The 20,767-nt window shown below is 36.5% G+C and overlaps 1 protein-coding gene across 8 annotated transcripts in view; it reads left to right on the top strand.

Moving 5' to 3' along the window:
* Positions 1-20,767, top strand: part of CEP112 (centrosomal protein 112) — a 173,201-nt gene that overhangs the window by 21,828 nt on the left and 130,606 nt on the right. For all 8 annotated transcript variants that reach the window (XM_064467132.1, XM_064467135.1, XM_064467134.1 and 5 more), the window contains 6 exons: positions 43-90; positions 231-308; positions 13,847-13,933; positions 15,805-15,904; positions 17,107-17,225; positions 19,310-19,453. In XM_064467132.1, coding sequence (XP_064323202.1) covers positions 43-90; positions 231-308; positions 13,847-13,933; positions 15,805-15,904; positions 17,107-17,225; positions 19,310-19,453 — 576 coding nt within the window. The remainder of the gene's footprint in view (positions 1-42; positions 91-230; positions 309-13,846; positions 13,934-15,804; positions 15,905-17,106; positions 17,226-19,309; positions 19,454-20,767) is intronic.

A 20,767-nucleotide genomic window follows, 5' to 3' on the forward strand; every position in this document is an offset into this window, starting at 1 on the left:
TTGCTGACATGATTACTTTTTCTCTAACTTGTTGTTTTTCAGTTAGAAAATCCAAGATATTTGCGGGAAAAACCAATGCCACTGTCGTTGGTAGGTATTTATATTCCCTTGATAATTTATAAGGGCGAACAAACGTGCTTGATGTTTTTGATTTCTGGTTAGGATTGATTTTACGTGGAGTTACTGCTTTGAACTTAGTAAGTTGTTCTGAACTTTTTCTCATTCAATAGATGACACCCAAAATTGGCCTAGGAAGAAGTAGCACGTTTTGTGATGAACAGGCACTATTTCGAATGCATGAAAAAGAGGTAAGACTCTTCTCAGTCTTTTTGGAAAAAGAAAATTGCACTCAAAATAGCAAGTTAGCGTATTTTGTTTGGAAATTGGGTATTCACAAAGCAGTTTGTTATAGCAGAAAATCTCATGTAAGAGAATTTTTGCTGAAGTGACAGGGCTTTTCATTAAATACTTAATGTATTTCACAATTACTTAGACAACAAAAAAAGACAGAATCTGAGTACATTTACTGTTCCTTTGAAGGAATTTTTAGTATAGAAGAGTGTGAATTCTAGGAATTTTCCAACTACCTTTTAACAGAAGCAATAGAATCCTTGATTTAGTGAGGATTTTTGTTTCCTTTCTATATACCTATAGAAGACCTTGGCCTAGACTGCATCTCTGGCCTAGACTGCGTTATTTCTATATGTGCCTCATCTTGCTCCCATCCTCTTGTATTCATACAGGTTTTTGTATTATTTCTTTTGAACATTGCTAATGGGCAAGATCACTGTCAAGGCTTGCCTATCTAGTTCTCTTATACCGTGTTATTTTGTTTTGAACATGTACAAAAGTAACATTTTGTGGTCGTTTTTACCTTTTTCATAGTTTAAGGAAGTTATGTGGCTATGATATCTTTGTCACAAACTACTCAGTTTATTTAAAGCATCAGTCGTGAGATAAAACTCAAATGTACCATGTTTACGAAGTTTAGCACGTAGATATGTGGTTTCAGAAGAATCTGAAATAAGCGTTACATGTTCGTTTTGGAACCTCAGTGAATCAATGGTCTGGTAGACCAGACTTTGGGAAAGGAAATTCAACATATATTAGGAAAAATGATAAAAAACCTAAAACAAAACAAAAAACCCCAAACAAACAAACAAACAAATCCAACAAACCCAAACCACCAAAAACCACAAAACAAAAAAACCCCAATACCAAACCCGAAAATCCCCCACTCTCCTCTCTTGCCCTTCAAATTTTTGTTTTCAGCCACATGCTCTTGGAAAATTGAGGCATATGTACACGGCTCCTTAGCTATCCACGGGTACTTAGGCCTACATAGGAGTCCAGATATGTACGAGTTGGAAAGGAAGGGGCATCATCTGCAAACCATGCAATCGTCCTTCCCTTTACATGGAGTCTTGTAAGGACACTTATGGATTCCAACTGTCCTAAAGTTACTTTCAAGGACACTTCATAAGACATCTCTAACTGAGGTACGGGGGAGGGCAAATTTGGTTTGCAGATACTTCTACTGTTAATAAAGTAATGGGTATGAAAGTCTGCATTACGTTGATAGCTGGCAGTCTAATTTGATGCTTAAGCAAGCAGCCTGATACGGCAGTTGCGCAATACGTGTGCCTTTCACTTTCTCTGTTCTGGTCTAATAGTGACTGTTCTTTTGTACTGACAATATTCAAACCACCATTGCCTCAGGATGAGGCAAGGCCAAGGTTTCATAAGATGTGAAAATAGGCTGAAAAATAAATAAATTGAAAGCACAATGTTGTCATTTAAATAATATTTTCAAATTAAATAAACAGGAATGCATGCCAAGTAGCTACATAAAATACTCAGCGAATACTTCACTAGTTCAGTGGAAAAATCTTCTAAACCACAGAGTGAAAATCCAGTACTTTTTGCTAATGGTGCTCAACTGCGGGCTGGTTTAAACGGGATAGGATATAGACAGTGTTTCACAATCACCATTTGTGTGCTATTAAGTACAAAACTTCAATGTGTTTTCATCTCATTTTGTTTGTGAAGCTCAATTAAGAATAAAGCCTTTTCATTTCTAGAATGTAAATGTATTAACAGAAAAATAGTGTTGTACAAAAGAGTTTTGGTAAACATTTAACTGTTTCCAACCTCTTTACAGCAGAATGGGGAAACATAAAATAGGATAGCTGTGATATTTTGCTTTTAACCTTTAGACCTTTGTTCATAAACCATTCCTGCACCTGTTTTGACTCTTAATGCTAAACACATGGCCATTTTCAATGATAACCACATCACAGATTTATGAAAATGTGAGTGTCATCAGGCAGTGGTTTTTAGTCATATTTTTCCCCAAATACTTCTGACATGGATTAAACCATTTGGGAAACGGTCATTACCGAGAAATCATGGGTTCCAACAAGGAAGATGCAACAAAACAGGAATATGTCTGTTTTCAGCAGTAGAGCAAAACAGAACAGATGGTATGACTGGCTTATCTTGATAAATAGGAAAAAGCCTCCCTTTGAACTTCACCTTCGGTCACCCTGAGTGCCACCCAATACTCCATGGAGCAGAGGAGGGCGGAAAGAAAAAGTTCTTATTTGTGATTTTTCTGAAAAACAGAACCAATACCTCTGCGAAGATATGGGGTTGAAATTCTTCTGGAATTAAAAAAAAAATTTTAAAATGTGATGTTTTGTTAACCTTTCTCAAATGACTTTAAAGAAGCTCTGTTTCTTAATTTTTCATTTTGTCAGCCTTAATTTTTCTTAGTATTTTTCCCAATTTCCTTTTGTTTTATTTCTGTAGGCAAAGGTATTTATTTCTTTAGGCTCAGCAAATGAAACCTAAACAAATCTGGGGCAAGAATATTGGAAATAACCTTCAATTTAAAGGAGTAAAAAGAGGAAATTATAATCAACATCACGAGTAAATTTGTACTGAGATATATACCAAATTTTAAATAATTCTGGGTTTTTTAGGCAAACTGGCAAGCTCACTGATTTGGGCAGTAACTGTATTATGAAGGTTCATCTGTCTGGGTTAACTGAGAGCATTGAGTGTTTCCAGTGTTATTGTTGACTTCATCACTGTGCTTCTGTCACTTTTCTGTTTTGATTTTGGAAGTCCAATAGAGCCTTTGGACACTGGAGCACAGGTGCTTTTCCAGCTTCTTGTATATTAAAGCGGTCTGGCAGAAATGCTTGTCTTTCCTACGGTCAGCTGGAGTTATGAGTTAGTGCAGTGCAACTGGAGGGAGGAGCAGTTCTGGGGAAGGCAAGGGGTCAGTTTTCAAGAGGATACAGAGTACCTGTAGGATCATTTCCACCACGTTATCAGGTGGAATGAGGACTGAGGAAGAGAAAGTACGTGCCCAGGGCAAAGGAGAGATGAGCTGGGTAGTGAAAGATAACATAGAGTGTAGAGAATGGGAGACACATCTTTTTGCCCTGAAAATGCATTTTCATGGATTGGGGACCGGAAGTAAGATGAAAAGGAAAAAAGGTTTTGGGTTTTTGGTTTGGTTTTTTTTTTTTTAATGTATTCAAGAGTTGTATCTTTAAGATGCAGCCTTTAAAAAAAAAGCTATTTAGAACCTTTATCTTTGTAATCTAGATTTGTTTTTCTCCTTTTTTTCTTTATGAATGAGCACTCCATTTGTTGTGTGACGCAAATTTTGTTTATAAAGGCCATCAAGCCATGTATATAGTTTTACTGCACTAAAAGTGTTGGGCTCTAGTAATATATTTACATTAAGGTAAAATCAGTGTGCTGCAGTGGTGATGTTACAGTTAAGTCTTTGCCTGGCTAGAAGTGTTCTGAATTCAAGGTGTTGAAAGCAGCAGATTTACTGTGCTTCTCACTTATCTGGCAAGAGATTATAACTTGAAATGGAGAGAATTGCATAAGGGCTGTGATATAGATTTTTCCCCAAAAGGGAACACACACAGGATGTAGACAAAAGAGAATGTAGGAAGGAAAGTAAGTTCTAGAACTTGGGAAGGGAGAGCGAATAACACTTGCTGGTGGTACCATAGAAAAGAGGGTAGGGTTTTGGGGCAGGGGGGAAGGCAACCCAAACACCACCACCACCACCAAACCAACCAAACCAAAAAACTAAAACCCCGCTTGAAGATAAAAATATGTCCCCCTGCAGTTAGGAGATGGTGATCAGTGAGCCCTATCCTTTCCTGTTTGATTTCTTTCTCTTTGGGGAAGTTTTGAGGAAGAGAACTGCTCTGCTCTATGTCAAAGTGTTTAAATATGAATTGAACATTTAATGCATGCCAAATTAAAAAGGCATAAATAAATCTGATATGGAGACAGTGTCCTAAAAGGAGGACTCTTGTAATTAAACTAAGCTTTTGCCACTGTAAAACTAACATTATTGTCCTTTCAGCCACCTCATAGATTTGATACTCTTCCTCACTGAAAACAGATATTTTGTTCATATCTTCTAAGAATGGCAACAAAATATATCAGTATTGTTCTCTTGTATATTATAATGAAATAAGTGTTTGTGTGCTGGTGTGTATGCATGTCTCTAGAGTTTGAATCTGCTTGGTAGATGGATATAGATATGTATGTGTATGGAATTGGGAGAGCTGAATACATCTCAAGGAGCCTACTTAGGCATGTCATGGGACTGGTGATCCTGTTTATGCTTATTAAGCTCAGAGGTATTTACTAATAATAGGAGGAGAGTGTTTTTGATGGACTTTCTGAAAGCATTTGGGATGCAAAGATGTCTGTAGATGGGCCCAAAACTTGAATCTTACAGTAACTGGAGCTTCTTGTGTTGGAATCTTTCTTCCTTCTGACCCCTCTGTTCTTTACATCCACTTCTCTTCCTTTACTCTTCTTTTGTCAACCTGTTCATCCAGAACTGCCCAAGTCATGCTTCTGCTGATAAACGTCTTGCTGTTTTCCAAGGGGTAAAAATTGTTTAGGTGTTTAATTCTGGTGAATATTCTTGTTGAAATGTAGGAATGCATGCTGAATCTTCTCACACAAGTGAGGCCCATAAGAAGGGGCAAGAAAATGCAAAAAGGCAGATAAGGCATAATTATTGCTTTCATCTTGATTTTTCACTTATCCATAACTTTTTTTCTTGTGGCAACCTGGTTCTGAAAATGGTTTTATTCCCCTTAAATTTATTCCAGGCAGTGTGAATTATGACTTTGGATATTCTCGAGTTCATTTGAATTTTCTCCTTTATCCACACACTTGATGTCTATTTTGCATGTGGTGTGATTTATATTGAGAATTCAGTTGTAAACTGATTCGCACCCCCAAGTTATCATTCTGAATAGTAATCTGTTAGTTCACGTTTAAAAACGCAGCAATCTTGACTTCTGTTAACATGATTCCTGTCTGATTAATGTCCTGTTCCTAAGAACATATGCAAGTTGTCCATTGTCTTCTGTGCGAGGAAATCGCATCCTGTCTTGCTTTGATAACTCTTCAGAATGCAATGTAATAAAACCCAAACCTTATTTTATTGCTAGACTGGTGTGAGACGTACGGTGTATGTCAGGATGAGACATGTTTTCATAAATTGACTTGTGATTTATAATTCCTGGTACTAATTGGTCTGGTCAGGGAGATATATACATATATGTAGTTACTTTTTTTTTTCAATACTTTGTGAACTATGTCTTTAATTATTGCACATATGTGCTGGAGACACTGAGAAAGATCAAAGAGGTAGGTTAGCAATTCAAACTAGTGTTTTAACCAGCAGAATGTCCAGATGGTTGCCAAGCAGCTGGGAATTAATCTTCTGCTGCATGATTAATCTCTACCTCAAAGTGTGTGTCGCTTAAAAAAAAAAAAAAACAAAACCAAACCCAAACCCCAAAAAAACCCACCCACAACCAACCAAAACCAAATCAAAAATCCCAACCCAACCAAAACAAAAAACCAACAAAACCACCTAAGTTTGATTTTATCTATCTATCTATTTATTTATTTAAACACATGTATAGATCCTGGTTTTTAGGGGAGAAAAGACATTGTCTAGAAGAAGTAGGCACTATACACTGTTATTGCCACATGTTGCACTTGTGAAATAAAGGTAGGAGTACAGTTTTAATGACTGTTTTAAGAGATCCTGAAATGAGTGTAAAAAGTTCAGTAGCTGCTGAAATACAACATTTAAAAAAAAGGAATAACACTGGGGAGAAAAAGTAAGTGATGTTGGCTCAGCGTATACAGGCTCATTTACTTCACTGGACTTGGCACTCTGCAGAATTATATGAAGTTTTCAAGTAATAGCTACTATTTTGTTACACTCAGATTTTACTAACTTCCTTTGAAATCAGTATGGTTTCTGCATGTTCGCAAAGTTCAACTAGGTTCAGTTTTCAGTGCTGGCAATTGAAGAATCAATTTGTTGCATTTTTGAGCTGTCTTTTATGAAATTGCATCTAATAAGTTATTACCATGTGTAGGTTTTCACAATTTCTAAAGATATTTTGAACTTTTTTTGGTACTTGGTGATGCCAATGTCTCTACTTCGAGTGGCAGACATCTTTGTTACATATGGAAGTAGGACTCTTGCCACTGCAAATAAAGCTGTTAAGTAATGTGACGTGCTGTAGTGCTAATATGCATGTTATGCTTTTTAGCTATGTAAAATGTCCTTCAGAGTAAAAATACCATTTCAAGTTATTACAGTTGTTGGGATACAAAGCTGCATGCTTTTCTCCCTATTCCCACCAACCCCAACTTGAAAATCTATGAAAAAATACATTGTTCTCTCTTGAAAGAGACTAATGACATTTACATATGAATAAGAGCAATTGTCCATTCAATTATTTTGTGTATACAGCAAATGTGTATTAATGTTCAGTGTCATTTAAAAAGTCAGACTTTTCATGATGGGGGAAAGCTGGTATGATTTGATTTAAGACAAAGCCTTTCATTTTTGCTGGCTATAAAAATGGGGTGATGTCGTCATTAATTTTTTACTTCTGTGAATATCCAGTTTCTCTTCACGGAGCAGTCTGTAAAAATATTAGAACTGGAAGTAGCAGTTGCAGTGTTTTTAAAGAGTAAAGATACAAAGAAGGTTAGATACGTGGAGAGAAGTATAAATGTTTGTTAGGTCAAATAATATAGTCTAGATCATAAACATAGACTTTTGTGGAGGGACCTCTGAATCTGGGCAAAGCGCCACTTTTATAGAGGGTCTTTTTACATCCTAATTTCTGGCTTGCACGTTTCACTTGTTTGATATTGCTTTTCTTTCAGTCTGTCTCTGGCTTGGCCAGACTGCAAGCTCTTTGCAACAAAGACTTTACAAGCGTTTATTTCACCTTAGACATTGCATCAGATAAAAATATTGATGAGATTCAATGCAGAATGAGGAGTGGTTAATGATCTACTGTTTCAAAATGTAGTCATAATTTTTTATTTTTAAATTTTTGTGTTACGCTCAGAGGATGAGCACAAACAACAGGAAAAAAAGCCCAGCATTGATGTGAATCCCAGATGGAAAACCTGCTTTTCTTGTGTGTAATGTTCCACTAGGAAAAATATTATTTATTACTTCCTTTAACATATAGGATTTGTTCTTAAAGTCTGATAGAACCGTGGAAATTTCCATGAAGTAAAACCAGCTAGATGGCAAAACTACACACCACCATCCCGGCCCCCCTGCCCCTCCCAGGGCATTTTTGGGAAATGTCTGCATCTGAGACAGTGAGAAACAATAACCCTTGATACTTAAAAGGATCTCCTTTGCGTAGCATAAAAATTCATTATGTCAAAGACTAAAAATCGTCCTCCTGTATTGTATAGAATCCCATTTACCAAGGGAACCAACCTGAACCTCCGGGAGATGCAGCAGGTACTGCTTCTGTTCCTGGAACTCCCCTTGAGATCTTGACCTGTGAAGAAAAGCAAACTTCTCAGCAACGCGTTTTTTTTTTTTTTCCTCAACAAAATATTCATCCTTATGTCTTGCTTGTTTGTAAGGAGTTTTGGTAGGGCTGCAAGCTTGTCTGTGGTTTAACAGTGCTTTATGTTGGCACAGTGTAACTGTTCTCCTGGCTTTAGCCTTTCTGGAATTTTATGGTGAACCGTTACACACAAGGTTGTCCACACAGGGTCTGTTCTGTGGGCTGTTTGAGACTTGAGACTGTTTCACCTGTTATCCCGCAGAAAGTTTTATTCCAAGTTGTTTAAGTGAACATGATAGGCTTGAGGGTCTTATTTAACTCTTCCAGACAATAACTTTTCCTCTTGCCCGTCTTTTAGACTTTGAGTAAAGATCACCAAACTCTCCTGTACTGCTCAAATACTCCTGCTCCTCAAATACCATCCATGGTTCCAAGGAAATCAAATCCGTTGTGCCCCTCTAAGACCTGTTGTCATATTCGATACTTTGGCCATGATATGCACATTTCACTTTGGTACAGACCCAGAACATCAGTCAGGCTTCTACTGTACTCTGCCTGTTTTAATTGTGAAGATTTTCCAACTCTTGGGTGCCATGAGAAGGGGAGAGGATCACCACATTCATCAGTGTGTGAAAGATGAGGTGTATTTCTGTGTGCATCTTACACCTTTTTACCCATCTCACCATCTTTTCATACTATAATGCGTTTCTCACTTCAGTTAAAAACACTTCAAGAGTAGATATTGATGTTCAAAATTATTTGAGCAAGTGGGTAGAAGCTGTTTATTAAATATAAAATGCAATATTAAGTTATATATCATGTGACAAGTGTGCTGGTTACAGGCATCTGAATGCAATGAAGTTGGAAATGAACAGTATTTTTTCCACATACTGGAAACTCAGCACAAGGTTTTCAGCAGTTCAGTTTTGAAAATGGACGATTAATATAATATAACGTCCAATATAATATAACGTATATATTAATATAATATAACGTCCAATATAATTTCATATTTACTGCAGAAATTTCTGTTCAGATAAATTGCTATAAAATACAAATTTGTTTCCTTTTTTTCTGATTTTCTTTTAGAAAAATTTTCTTTAGCTGGTTATTCTTAAGTTGCTATAAATGTTAAAAGTAGTGATACACCTCAAAGCTAATCTTAATGATTTTTGAGGGTAAAATACAGAAATAACACAATGGAATAAGATAGCTTGTTAATTATGAGGTGAGATACATTCCTCCGAATTACTTTTCTCTGAAGTCAGCATGTCTTTATGTATAATAAATCTCAAATGTTTCGCAAGTACAGTGTCTCCTGCCTTGGCCTGCCTACATAGTTTAAAACACTGTATAAATTATCGATATTTATTTTTTTAACCCTGGTTGTGAAAATTGAGTAAACACAATTCAGTAGAAAGTTCTAGTTGTTTTTTTTTTTTAAGAAACCTTTTTCTTCTGTGAAAATATCAAAGCGTTGTATTGTGCACTGCTTGCTTTTAGCAGCTGCCTAACACCAAGACAAATAAGTTTTGTCGTATAAGATATACAAGTCATTGTTCTACATTGTTAGTTCTTACTTTGAAGTTCTCATTTATTGTTTACATCCTTCTCCCCCTTCCTCATTTCCTCTCTCCCTCCCCCATATATTCATAGGCTTGGAAAAAAATCTGGCAAGCAAACAAGTACTGTTTTGTCAAATATCCAAAGCAACGAAAAAATCTCTGATGGATGTTAAAACCGCAAGATGCCCTTTCTGGCCTAAGGCTGATCCCTGTAATGAGGACAAGTGAACAGTTCAAAGCTGTCTCTGAGCTACAGCCTCAGATTAATATTGTTAGTCTACGTATCGATTTACTTTAAATCGTGTGTTTAAATATTCCTACAAGTTTTTGTAAATGGTGACAAGATGAAAGTTTGTCTTCTGTCATGAGGAAGAACTGGGATATCACCTTAATTTTGGCAAAGACAGGATAGTTGCAGATTAGACTGTCGGTTTTAGTTTGACAATTATTGTTTAAATTTTCATAGCGCCTAACCTGTGCTGTGCAAATATAGGACAGCGACACGATGAAACCCAATTCTCAGGTAACTGTTTGCTGGTTTTGGTGGTGTTTTGCTTTTTCAAATTAGGAAGAAAGTGTGACCAGGCACATAAAAGCAGTCTGTTGATACCGCCCTCCGTGGCTTTAAATAACAGGGACAGCACAGATGTTTGACATCAGTAATGTTTACATGGCCTTAGGGTTTAATTGCCTCATACTCTTTGTAAGGAGAATAAACAGTGACAGAAATCCAAAGGAATGATGTGCAGGCAACAGCAGTGGCTGCGTTTCGTACATAGCTGCAAACTGCTCAGCTACAGCTAAATATCTGCACCTTTTTTTTTTTTCTTTTTTTACTGGTCTGAATGGTAACATGCCATAAATTGACAACTTGTGGGTTATTTTGTTTCTCAATATATGTTTACTAAATAAAGTAAAGCTGAAGTGCAAAGGGCGCCTTATAGAGGAGCAGCACATGAAGTCACAAAGCGCTATTCCACAGGAAATTGAGCCTAACTTAGCAAATGAGGTTTGACATTTGCTAACGACAGATAGGCGGTTGCCTCAGTTTCGTATGGTTTTAATTTGAAAGATACTCCTTTACTGAAATCAGTATTTAATAACATATTTAAACTTTGAAATGGAAGGGGACAAGTTTCACTCCCAGTTGTGAAGCGATGAGCCCATTTGCTTCAACCCCAGCCTTAATGAGATCACTTTTAAAAATGTGTTCCCATGACTCAACTTTTTTTTTTATCTATGTATGCAGCGAGATGGAAGTCTGCCTTACCCAAAGGGTGGCTCAAAAAAGCAGATTTATAAATGAAACCAGTGCTCTAAGCTTTGCTATAGGCCACTGCTTTGTTGTCCTTATGTTTTCTGGCTGTTCCAGGGGTTTTCCACAGAAGAAATTCTAAGTGTAGGATTTTTAAACCAATATATCTTTATTTTTACAGCCAATGCTTAAATTAACACTTCTAGAGGTTGTGATGAAGATACATGTGTGTCTTGGAACTATGGACCATTATAAAATTTAAATATCATGGGAGATTTATTTAGTTTTATTTTTTACCAGTTACTTATTACATATACAGCTTTCCTCTTAAGACGGGCTGAAAACTCCACGTGCACATCAGCTATTAATTTCAAACACTTTAATGTGGGGCTCCTCACGTTTATTTGTATAGTAGATCCTGAAAGGACAAAATTATGTAAGTTGTGGATGAAGCAGATGGGGCAGGAAAATGTCTGGGGTGCTGAAACGTCAGAATGTCAGTAAGTTTATACAAATTGAGGACCTTGAGTGCTTTTGAAGGTATCACCTGATGAGGAATTGGTCTTTGGGATTATTCAAGTGAGAGATTTTTTAAATTTTATTTTTTAATGATTCAAAGAAAAAGTGATCCATTTTGTTATTACAGTGCTTGCCTTCATTAAGAGCTGACTTCTGTATCTTGGACAGGCACATTTTTCGAATTTGTTGTTTGGTTGTAACTCCCTCTCTGGAGACGAAGCTGCCAATCCTTTTTGGAAAGTAGTCCCCAAATCTGTGAAATTTTAAGGGACGCCTGGTCTACCGGAAGTAGTGCAATGAATTAATGAACTAAAATTGATGAGAACTAGTGTAAGTGCAAGAATGCTGTTAAGTGGAAGATTAATGACAGGGAGTGGGAGCCAACTTCAAGTATAGGGATTTCTGCTGTCAACCTGTGGGAAAACATCCATGTGGCTGAGAACAATCACCATCACTTGAAAATATATGTCCGTGTTTAATACGAGATTAATTTTAGACTTTGATTTTATTTTGATGTACTTTCAACCTACAGAATAATGTAACGTAGACCAGATCTCAGCTGATGCAAACCGCCAAGGATTAATCAGCCAAGACATTCTCACTTTATTAATGAGTTTTAAATGTAATGTGTTTGTGCGGATTTAATAGCTATGTGAGTGCAATAGCTATACATCAGTAATTCATAAGCTTTTAATGTAATTCAAGTAGATCGGAGTCTCTTTCATGTTTAGTTTCTAGTATTTGTGTTTTTACAAGACTTTCATATTTATGGCATGTTCACAAACTGTCTATCTGGAAGTGGATTACTGTGCTCTTTTTTATTAAATCAACACTTATTTATTACCTGCTACTAAGATTTTCTTCTATAATGTCACTTTGGAGGGATATATGCATATATTTTTTTTTGTATATACATATGCGTATATTTCATGAATAGAACATGCGTTTTTATCGTGATGCATGTTTTGGATGGTAAAAGAGATGGCTGACAGCTGAGAATACAATTTTCTTTGGATTAATTGTCAATTTAACATTTTTCCCGTGGTAATTTGCATGAGTCTATGGTACTTATGTAGCCTTGAGAGATAGGCAGCGTCTTTACATGCGGGGTAATAACCAGGTGTCTGCCTTGGCTATCAGTGAATGTGGAGTCCGGAAATGGAACGAATTTTGAAGCTGCTCCTGCTTCCTCTGTTTTCAGTTCTTGAGGAGCCTTCTGTATTTACTGCACAGCATTTTGCATTTTCAAGTTGACTTGCATTTTTGTAGCTCATGTTTTCAAGTCCAAATAATGTGGTAATATTTTTCAAGTCACAATAACAAGAAATACATAACACAAAGTATTCGTATAAAAGAAAATAATTTGCAGTGTGTTTATTGTTTGCATATGTTAGATAGAGATTCATGCTTGAATGACTACTTTTGATAAGTCAAAGGAATAAAAGTAAAGGCAGAATGAATAATGCTTGTCGGTCCTTTAGAGTTTGTCAGTTGAGAGTATTGGAAGTCAGGTTCTTAGTTGAGCGAACAAAAATTTGAAAACTGAAAATAGCTGGATGGTGATGGGAGTCCGGTGTCCAGCTCCAAGGTGGGCGGACCTCAGCACCATGGGCTCTTGGAACATCCAAAAGACAAACATAAAAGTTTTCTGTTGGCAAAAGGCTCCTTAAAGATGTCTTCTGGTGAGATGTTGGTACTCACACTCCAATGATTTTGATCTGCCCTTCCTAAAGTGAGGGGGGTTGTTGGGGTCTGTCGCTCTGGGAAGGTTTTCTGTCCGCTTTCCTTTCTGAACAGTAGAAATGATTCAATGTAGAAGTGGAATAACCTGAATCTGAACTCGAGGTGTCACTTTTGTTTTTTCGAAAACTCTGAGAATCACAAAATACCTATCATATTTGCAGAATCCTGAAGGCAGCCGTTAATGGCGTAGTAAAAATATGCAAGAGATTTAAAAATACTTCAAAGATGAAAACTTAGACTATAAGAAATGCCAGTGTGTTATTGTGTTGGGGCGGGGGTTCAAGTACGCTACTTTGGACAAGCACAAGCAAGACAGGAAATGTATTTCAGTCATCAAATTCAGCAGTAATATCCTTAATCCCATTTTAAGTAACCTTTAGAAGGAAATGTGTTTATAATCTGAAATCTATGAATAATAGAAAACAAACAAAAATAAACATGCATCTGGGCTAACGGATGTTCTCTGTATAAATGTAACACCTGCCTAAAGAATAAAAGCAAGTTTACTGTACTTGATATATTGACAGGAATATGAAAAGTTTCATTCTTAAGTGTTTATTTAAATAAAGGATGATAGCTTTATCTGGGCAGTAGTAGTGGTTTTTATTGCCAACTAAAACATTTTACAAATTCATTTTCTAAATAAATATTTCAGGTTGAGATCTTTTGTCACAGTTTTATCATGAAATATGAAAATACTGAGAAACTGAATATAGGTTTTTCATAGCAATTTTTTGTTAGTGACTTCCCATTGCCTTCTCAAAGACATAAATGAATCATTTAAAAGTCATGCAAAGGTCATTAGTGTAATTTATTCCTTAATTAAGTTCTACATATGTTCTATTTTGCTTTTAAAGCTGGACATGAAAATGAAAATAGCAGAAGGTAAATTTCATGAAGAGAAACTTAAATTACAGCAGAAGCACGATACTGATGTTCAAAAGGTAAGAAGTGTTTGTATTTTTTTCCAAATACCATATATTAAAAAAACCCCAACATTATTATTATAATTTACAGTTGTACTTTAACTTCCTCACAATTGCAGTTAATGTTCCTCTAAAGTAAGATAGTAGGTAACAGTTTGTGTAAGCTGATAGGAATGCTGAATATTCTATGATAATATAAACTTAGGAAGGGAACAATGCTTGGAGAAAACAGATGGAAATACAGGGTGATTTGTTTGTTTGAACAAGACAATTTATTGTACCAGCCTAACAGCTTCTATGGATTCTTATGCTGATGAAATCATAAACCAGTGATTTTTCCTTTAGAGAGAAAGCACTTGTATTATAGAACAATATGAACAAAAATAATTAAATTTTTTATGGGCAAAATGCAAAAAATAGCAGTATTAAAATCTGCAAGTGTATCACATATGTTCCTACGTATAAAGCAGTAGTGCTTGTTCCCACATCTCCGTTTTGACACTGTATCTTAAAGCACAGGCTGGTCAATAAACAGTTTGTCACTTACGTTATTGTGTTGTTAAAGCTATATGTGGCTTTTAATTCTTCTCAGCACTAAAATGACACCAGTTATTCTTCCTTTGGGTTAAGTTGGATTTGTCTTTATTGTCTTGCATAACACCACTTTTGAGAAGATTACTTCTAATGCCATGTCTGAAACATGTGGGGTCAAATTCTGCGAGGTCCTAAGTGCCTTCTGATACACTCTGAGCCCAGGAACATATGGGGGTTAAATGCTCAGTGTCAGGATCGTGATGACTTCTCCTACTGTAAGCTTGGTGTTACTGAGTACCTCTGTTTTGTTTCTTAAGACCGAGTCACAGACTTGCAGGAAGTTAGTTGACACAACACTATGACACATCAAAGCCTACTGAAAGGATGTTAATATTTGGTCAGGTGCATATTTGGCTCATCTGTTCTCAAAGCCTGCAAACATCACTAGCTAGCAAAGCTGAGAGTCTAAAGGAAACAGCTTTGTGAGAATAAGAAATAGTTTAAATGCTTTCTCATCCCTGAAGTTGTCATCCTTTTCTAACTGATGTTAGAATTCCATCTTTTGAAGTTGTTTAATAATGTTGGGTATTTTAGAAAAGGTTAAATAGTGTCGTATGAATCTTTAAAGACACAAAACATTTAATGCAGATGGAGTAATATTGTTTTAAGATGAAAGCTTCTGTTTGATGAGAGATTTGGGGCACTGTTATAAAATTTCTGTGACTTTAATGTTTATCTTAAATACAAAGTTTAAATTAAACTAGTATCTCAAAGTGTGCAAATATTTGAGCATTTTTTTTCAAAAATCAGCGTGTGCAGAAATGTAAATGTAGTTACGCCTCAGGTATTTGCTCAATTCCAACCCACTGTTTCTTGGAATACATGCAAAGAGTTGCAGTTGGTGAAGTGCACGAGTGTAAGGAAGTTCACCGATTATGTCAGTATTTCTTAATGGTGTTGAGAATTTTAGATGTTCTTAAATACTATTAGGCACCATAATTATGCAAAGAGAAACAAATCCTTTCTAGTTGCAGTAGTAGCACTGTGAAACTTCCAAACTCAACAAAAACAACATTGGATTCGTCCAAGTTTAAAAGAAAACAGAAAGACCCCCTAAAACATGAAACTCCTTTTTAATCTACTCTACTGCCTACATTTACCTAAATCAGTCCTTTCTTTATGACTTGGCAGTTTTAGCTGTAAATTTTACTTAGATTTAATCACTTCGTCCTCCACAACCTAAGCCCATCTTGAAGGCAGCTCCTTTGACGGAGTTCAGCGTATATTATTTTGTGAACTGGTTGTACTTTTGGTTTTCTAGACTTTTGTTGAAGTATTGTTAATTTTCCCTACAGATTTTGGATAGAAAGAATGATGAAATAGAGGTATTAAAGTCCCTCTACAAAAACAAACAAAATGAAGCTGAGGAGACTATTAGAAAACTGGAGAAAAAAGGTGATTTTTATATTCGTGGTGGTTGTTTTTTGTGTGGCAGTACTGTATTGCATCCTTCTTGGGGCTATGGGCTTACGTGTTCCTTCTAGGTGCAGATGTCTCTTTCCTCTCCGTTTGAAGGTCTTGACCTACTCTTCCCTTATGAAAGGCTTGTCCGGTTGTCTTTGCTGTCCAGTTTCCAAACCAAATTTTTCAAGAGCCAGTATGATCTTGTTATATTTAATACTTACAGGTTTTATGAGTCACCAAAAATAATTTCTTCGATGATACCAAAGTATTTTGACCGCTTATTTCAAACTTTTTGGAATCTCTGGCTCAAGGTTAATTTATTTTTACATTCAGTACATTTTAATCAAACCACAGCATAGTATTTACTTAGGACTATTGTGGCAAGAGGTTTCAAACATGAGTAGTTGTCCTGAATATGTCATAAGCACGAAACTTGCCCTGAGGGTGGCTAGTCAGCAATTTTTCAATGTTAGTTTCTTTTAGAATTTTTTTGAGTCCATTTACACTCTGGACTAAACCACCATGTAAAATAATACACAAGTTTGGTAACCTACGTACAGAAAAGGAGAGGGTTCCATGTATATTGTTTCCTGCTCCTTGGAAAAGTAAATTGTCCAGCACGGGATCTGGTGCTTCTGTTGGCAGGCTGGTGGTTGTGCTCAGCTGTAAAGGGCTGTGTTTGAGTCACCTACGCTCTTGCCAGGTAGTGAAAATCGTCAGTCACACTTCAAAAGTGAATATGTACCTGCTTTGTTTTCCACAAAATTTATCAGACTATGAATTCTTGATGCAATCACTTGCAATTTAAGCTGGGGGACTTAATGTCCATGTATATCTTGGGCATTCAACCTTCGTAAGGATCTTTTCTCCTAAGGATGCACATTAAAAATGCCTGTTTTCATTCTGTTACAGAATTTTGTTGATGTATATTTACTGCTTCAGTAAGAAAAACTCACTGTGAAATATTTTGTAAATAAAGTAGAGGAGAGAGGACACCTTGTAATATTTTAGTGACACAGAATCTAAGTGGTAAATTTTAGAGACGCAAATGCATTAAGTATTTTTGAGAGCCAAAAAACCTCAGAAAGCCAGGTCAACTGGAAAACTGATGTAACCTGATTGCATCGGCTGCCAGCACTGAAAAATCCCAAAGGTATCTCTTAAATGGTTGTTTGTTTTCCCATTTTTGACAGTTCAGACCCTTGTTCGTGAGTCACAAGTTGTCAGAGAAGCAAAAGAGAAGCAGATTGTGGAGTTAAAGAAGATGTGTGAGCAAAGCAGTGATTCTTTGAACAATGAGTGGGAGAAAAGGGTAATGAATAATACTCTCTTTCTTTGAAAGACTTCTACAGTTGTGCGTGTGGGATAATACATTTTGTCACTTAAAAAAAATATAAGGAATATGTTACTTTTAGTTATATTTTCTTATGCTGATCTTTCTTATTTCTGGAATAATCCTGCAAGACTCTTTTTGCTGATGCTTGCACACCCACACCCACCAGTCCAGCCACCCCCACCCAGCTGGTGACTCTGTTCCTGGGGTTCATCTGGCCCTCTTGGCAAGTCTCTGGATGTATTAGGGAAGTGTTTATTTCTCGTTGACCTGACATGGAATTTTAATCTCGGTAAACCTGCTGCTACCTGCTGCCACGGTGTTTCCTTTGAACTATTACTTTTGCATTGGGTCATGAATTCTTCAATGTATTTTTATTTATTATTAGATTCAAGACAGCAGCAAAGCAGAAAGACAAGCCTGTTTGTTGCAAGACAGCTTCACCTTTGCCCAGATTATTGTCAGTATTTGTCTTGCTTACCCCGCTCAGGAGAGGGAGGGTCACAAAAAGGGCAAAACCACCGCCCTTCATAGATGAAGTGTGCTATTTAATTTTTTTGCAGCCCTGCATCTGGAAGTGATGTCGGTTTTAATTCTTGTCTTCTAAGAGATAAATCTTGTCCTTTGTGCCTAAGACCTTGAGGTTTCAGCATGAGGTGTCTCTTTTTTTTTTTGTTTTGTTTGAGTAGCATTATTTTCAGCCTGAGGTCATCCCACTTTTTACAGTCACCTAGCAGGTGCTGTTTCTACAGCTGTAACTGTCATTGGTGATGCCAGCATGCAAACAGGAAGGCAAATTAAAATACTTACATTAATTTTAACATCATGAAATTCTAAAAGTGAAATCAGAGCATTTGTCTTTACGGAAAAATGTGGATAGTGGGAAGTATGATGGAAGTATAGTAAAAGTTAACAGTACAATATTTTTATAACTATACACTGCTTCCTTTTGTGTATTTTTTCCTTTGGATAGATGCAGATTGTTTGGATAGATATTGCTAACAATAATGCAAACATTACTGTAGTCTGTTGTACAGGAGGTAGAGGCATTCCCAGAATTTTTGGTTTTATTTATATCTTATGCACCTGGAGATTAAATATGCATTCCTTCACTTATTTATTTATGTACCCTGATTATTTTTCAAAGGATCTCATATTCAGCAAATCTTCTGAACACCACCATATATACATGATACTTACAATAATAATTTATTGGCACTCTTTTGGATGAAAAATTCTGTGTTAAGTTACTGCACACTGTTGAAGTCTGTTAAATAACGGTCCAGATTCACAGACACCTCCATGACTTTGCTAGTCTGTATGTTAGAGACAAATATCTGTACTTGTGCAAAGTCAACTGATTTTAACATTGTGTTTAGAATGATGCTTTTATTTGGTGTGTTGCATCATACTCCTTCAGCCATGACAGGGATTTGCCAGAAACCTGAGAAATACATAATAGCGGTTATACAACCAGTGCACCATACACGTTGTGTGTGCTAATTTGACGTGGCATTATCCTTTACTACTGTATAGACAGAAAATTTAGGTTTGAGGCTGCTTAACTAGAAAGGGAGGCCACTGGTGTTTGGAAAATAAATTAAGGGTTAGTAATGACACAAATAATCCTTTTATTAGACAAGTAGATCATCAAGGCTCTCCAGCCTCTTAGAAATCGAGAGGCAGATAAACTGGCAGCGTAAGCATCTGGAGAGAGTATTAGTGTTTCTGTAATAGAAATTCATTAATTTTGTGCAACAGTCATTGGGGTTCAGTTTAAATATGTAAACAAATAGAATAGCAGAGACTGGCAAAAATATGTATGTGTGTTAGTATTCGGTACGGGTAAGTTATGCCCTCTACACATTTTTAAATGGCTTCTAAATTACCACTTTATAGAGTCGTAGTATACCTATTTCATGAGACAATGATCTAGTTCTGTTATAGAGGACAGAAATGTGGCCTATGCTTCTCCGTTATTCTATTTATATGCTATAATAATACAACACTTATAAATGCTACTTCTATATGCCATTTATTATTTGGTAATATTTGTGATGCAGCTTCACAATGCTGTGGCTGAGATGGAGAAGGAGAAGTTTAATATCCGGAAGAAGCACACAGAAGATATGCAGGAACTGCTTGAGGACACCAATGCTCGTCTTAGCAAAATGGAGGAAGATTATTTGGAACAGATAAAGTCAACTGTAAGTTGCTTTTTTTAATATATATAAATGTGTCCTGACAGCAAGTGTCTTTTGCAGTATTCAGATTTCATGCATTTGTGCAAAAGTGTACATGAATACTGTTGGGCTGAGAAATATTTTTGATAGTGTACTGCAGTTGCTCTGTCTTGGAAGAGAACAGTGTCCCGGCAGCCAGTCCAACCAAGGATTTTTCTGCCAGATAAAATTCATAGAAGTACAGCCTTTCAGTGAATATTATCAGATATATCACAGAATCCCAGACTGGCGGGGGTTAGAAGGGCCCTCTGGAGCTCACCCTGTCCCACCCCTGCTGGAGCAGGCACCCCCAGAGCAGGGGCACAGGGCCGCGTCCAGGCGGGGGGTGAATGTCCCCAGGGAAGGGACCCCACAGTCTCTCTGGGCAGCCTGTGCCGCTGCCCTGGCACCCTCATAGGAAAGAAATTTTCCCTCATACTCAGGTGGAAATTCCCGTGCTCCAACTTGTGCCTGTTGCCCTTTGGCCTGTCATTGGACACCACTGAAGAGTCTGGCCCCGTCCTCTTGACACCCGCCCTTCAGATATTTATAAGCATTGACAAGATACATTTGTACTGAAGGACTGTTTCTAGCATTTCTCACTGTTTTTGATTCAAGCTAGCAGAACTTTTGTCTCCGTGGGTTTGTAGGCTATAAGAAAGGATTTATATAGTACATCTATTTTCATAGATAGAGGTGACTTCTTACTTACCCGTCTCCTCTTTGAATGATCAAATGCTCCTGTTAGATTACAGTCAAATAAAAAGGGATTTAAAAATAATTATTTTATTATTCTAATTTACTGCATTTCTTCACTAGAATAATTAGAAACATGTAAACAGGTGTAATCTGGATTTTGTGCCAGCTATATAAATGATGTAAAAAGCAAAATATTAACAGGTATTCTCAAGAAAACATCCTGTACTTTTTATCAGGATGAGGTATGAAGAAAATTGAATGGGTGAAAAAACAATGTCAAAAAAATTTATTCCTTTATTAATGAATGTTGAATTTAAAAATTAGCATTCAGATCATGTCATAGGTAACAGTAAATACAGAGAAAAATGGACACAGACTGTCAGCAAGATTGAGTTTAAGAACCATCAAAACTAGACAGATCTTGCTGAGCAGCTTCTGATTTAATAATTAAACAAGGTAGGGTTCAAGGCAGGGCTTAAGATAAAAGACTAGACTGTCACTGGAAATTAGTTTTCTTTTCTTCTCTGTCTCTTTTTTTCTCTCTCCTGATTTTTGTGGTTTGTGGGTTTGGCTTTTTTTTTTCTTTGTTTTGTTTTTTGT

This window comes from Phalacrocorax carbo, chromosome 16 (genome assembly GCF_963921805.1).
Source record: "Phalacrocorax carbo chromosome 16, bPhaCar2.1, whole genome shotgun sequence".
NCBI lineage: Eukaryota > Metazoa > Chordata > Aves > Suliformes > Phalacrocoracidae > Phalacrocorax > Phalacrocorax carbo.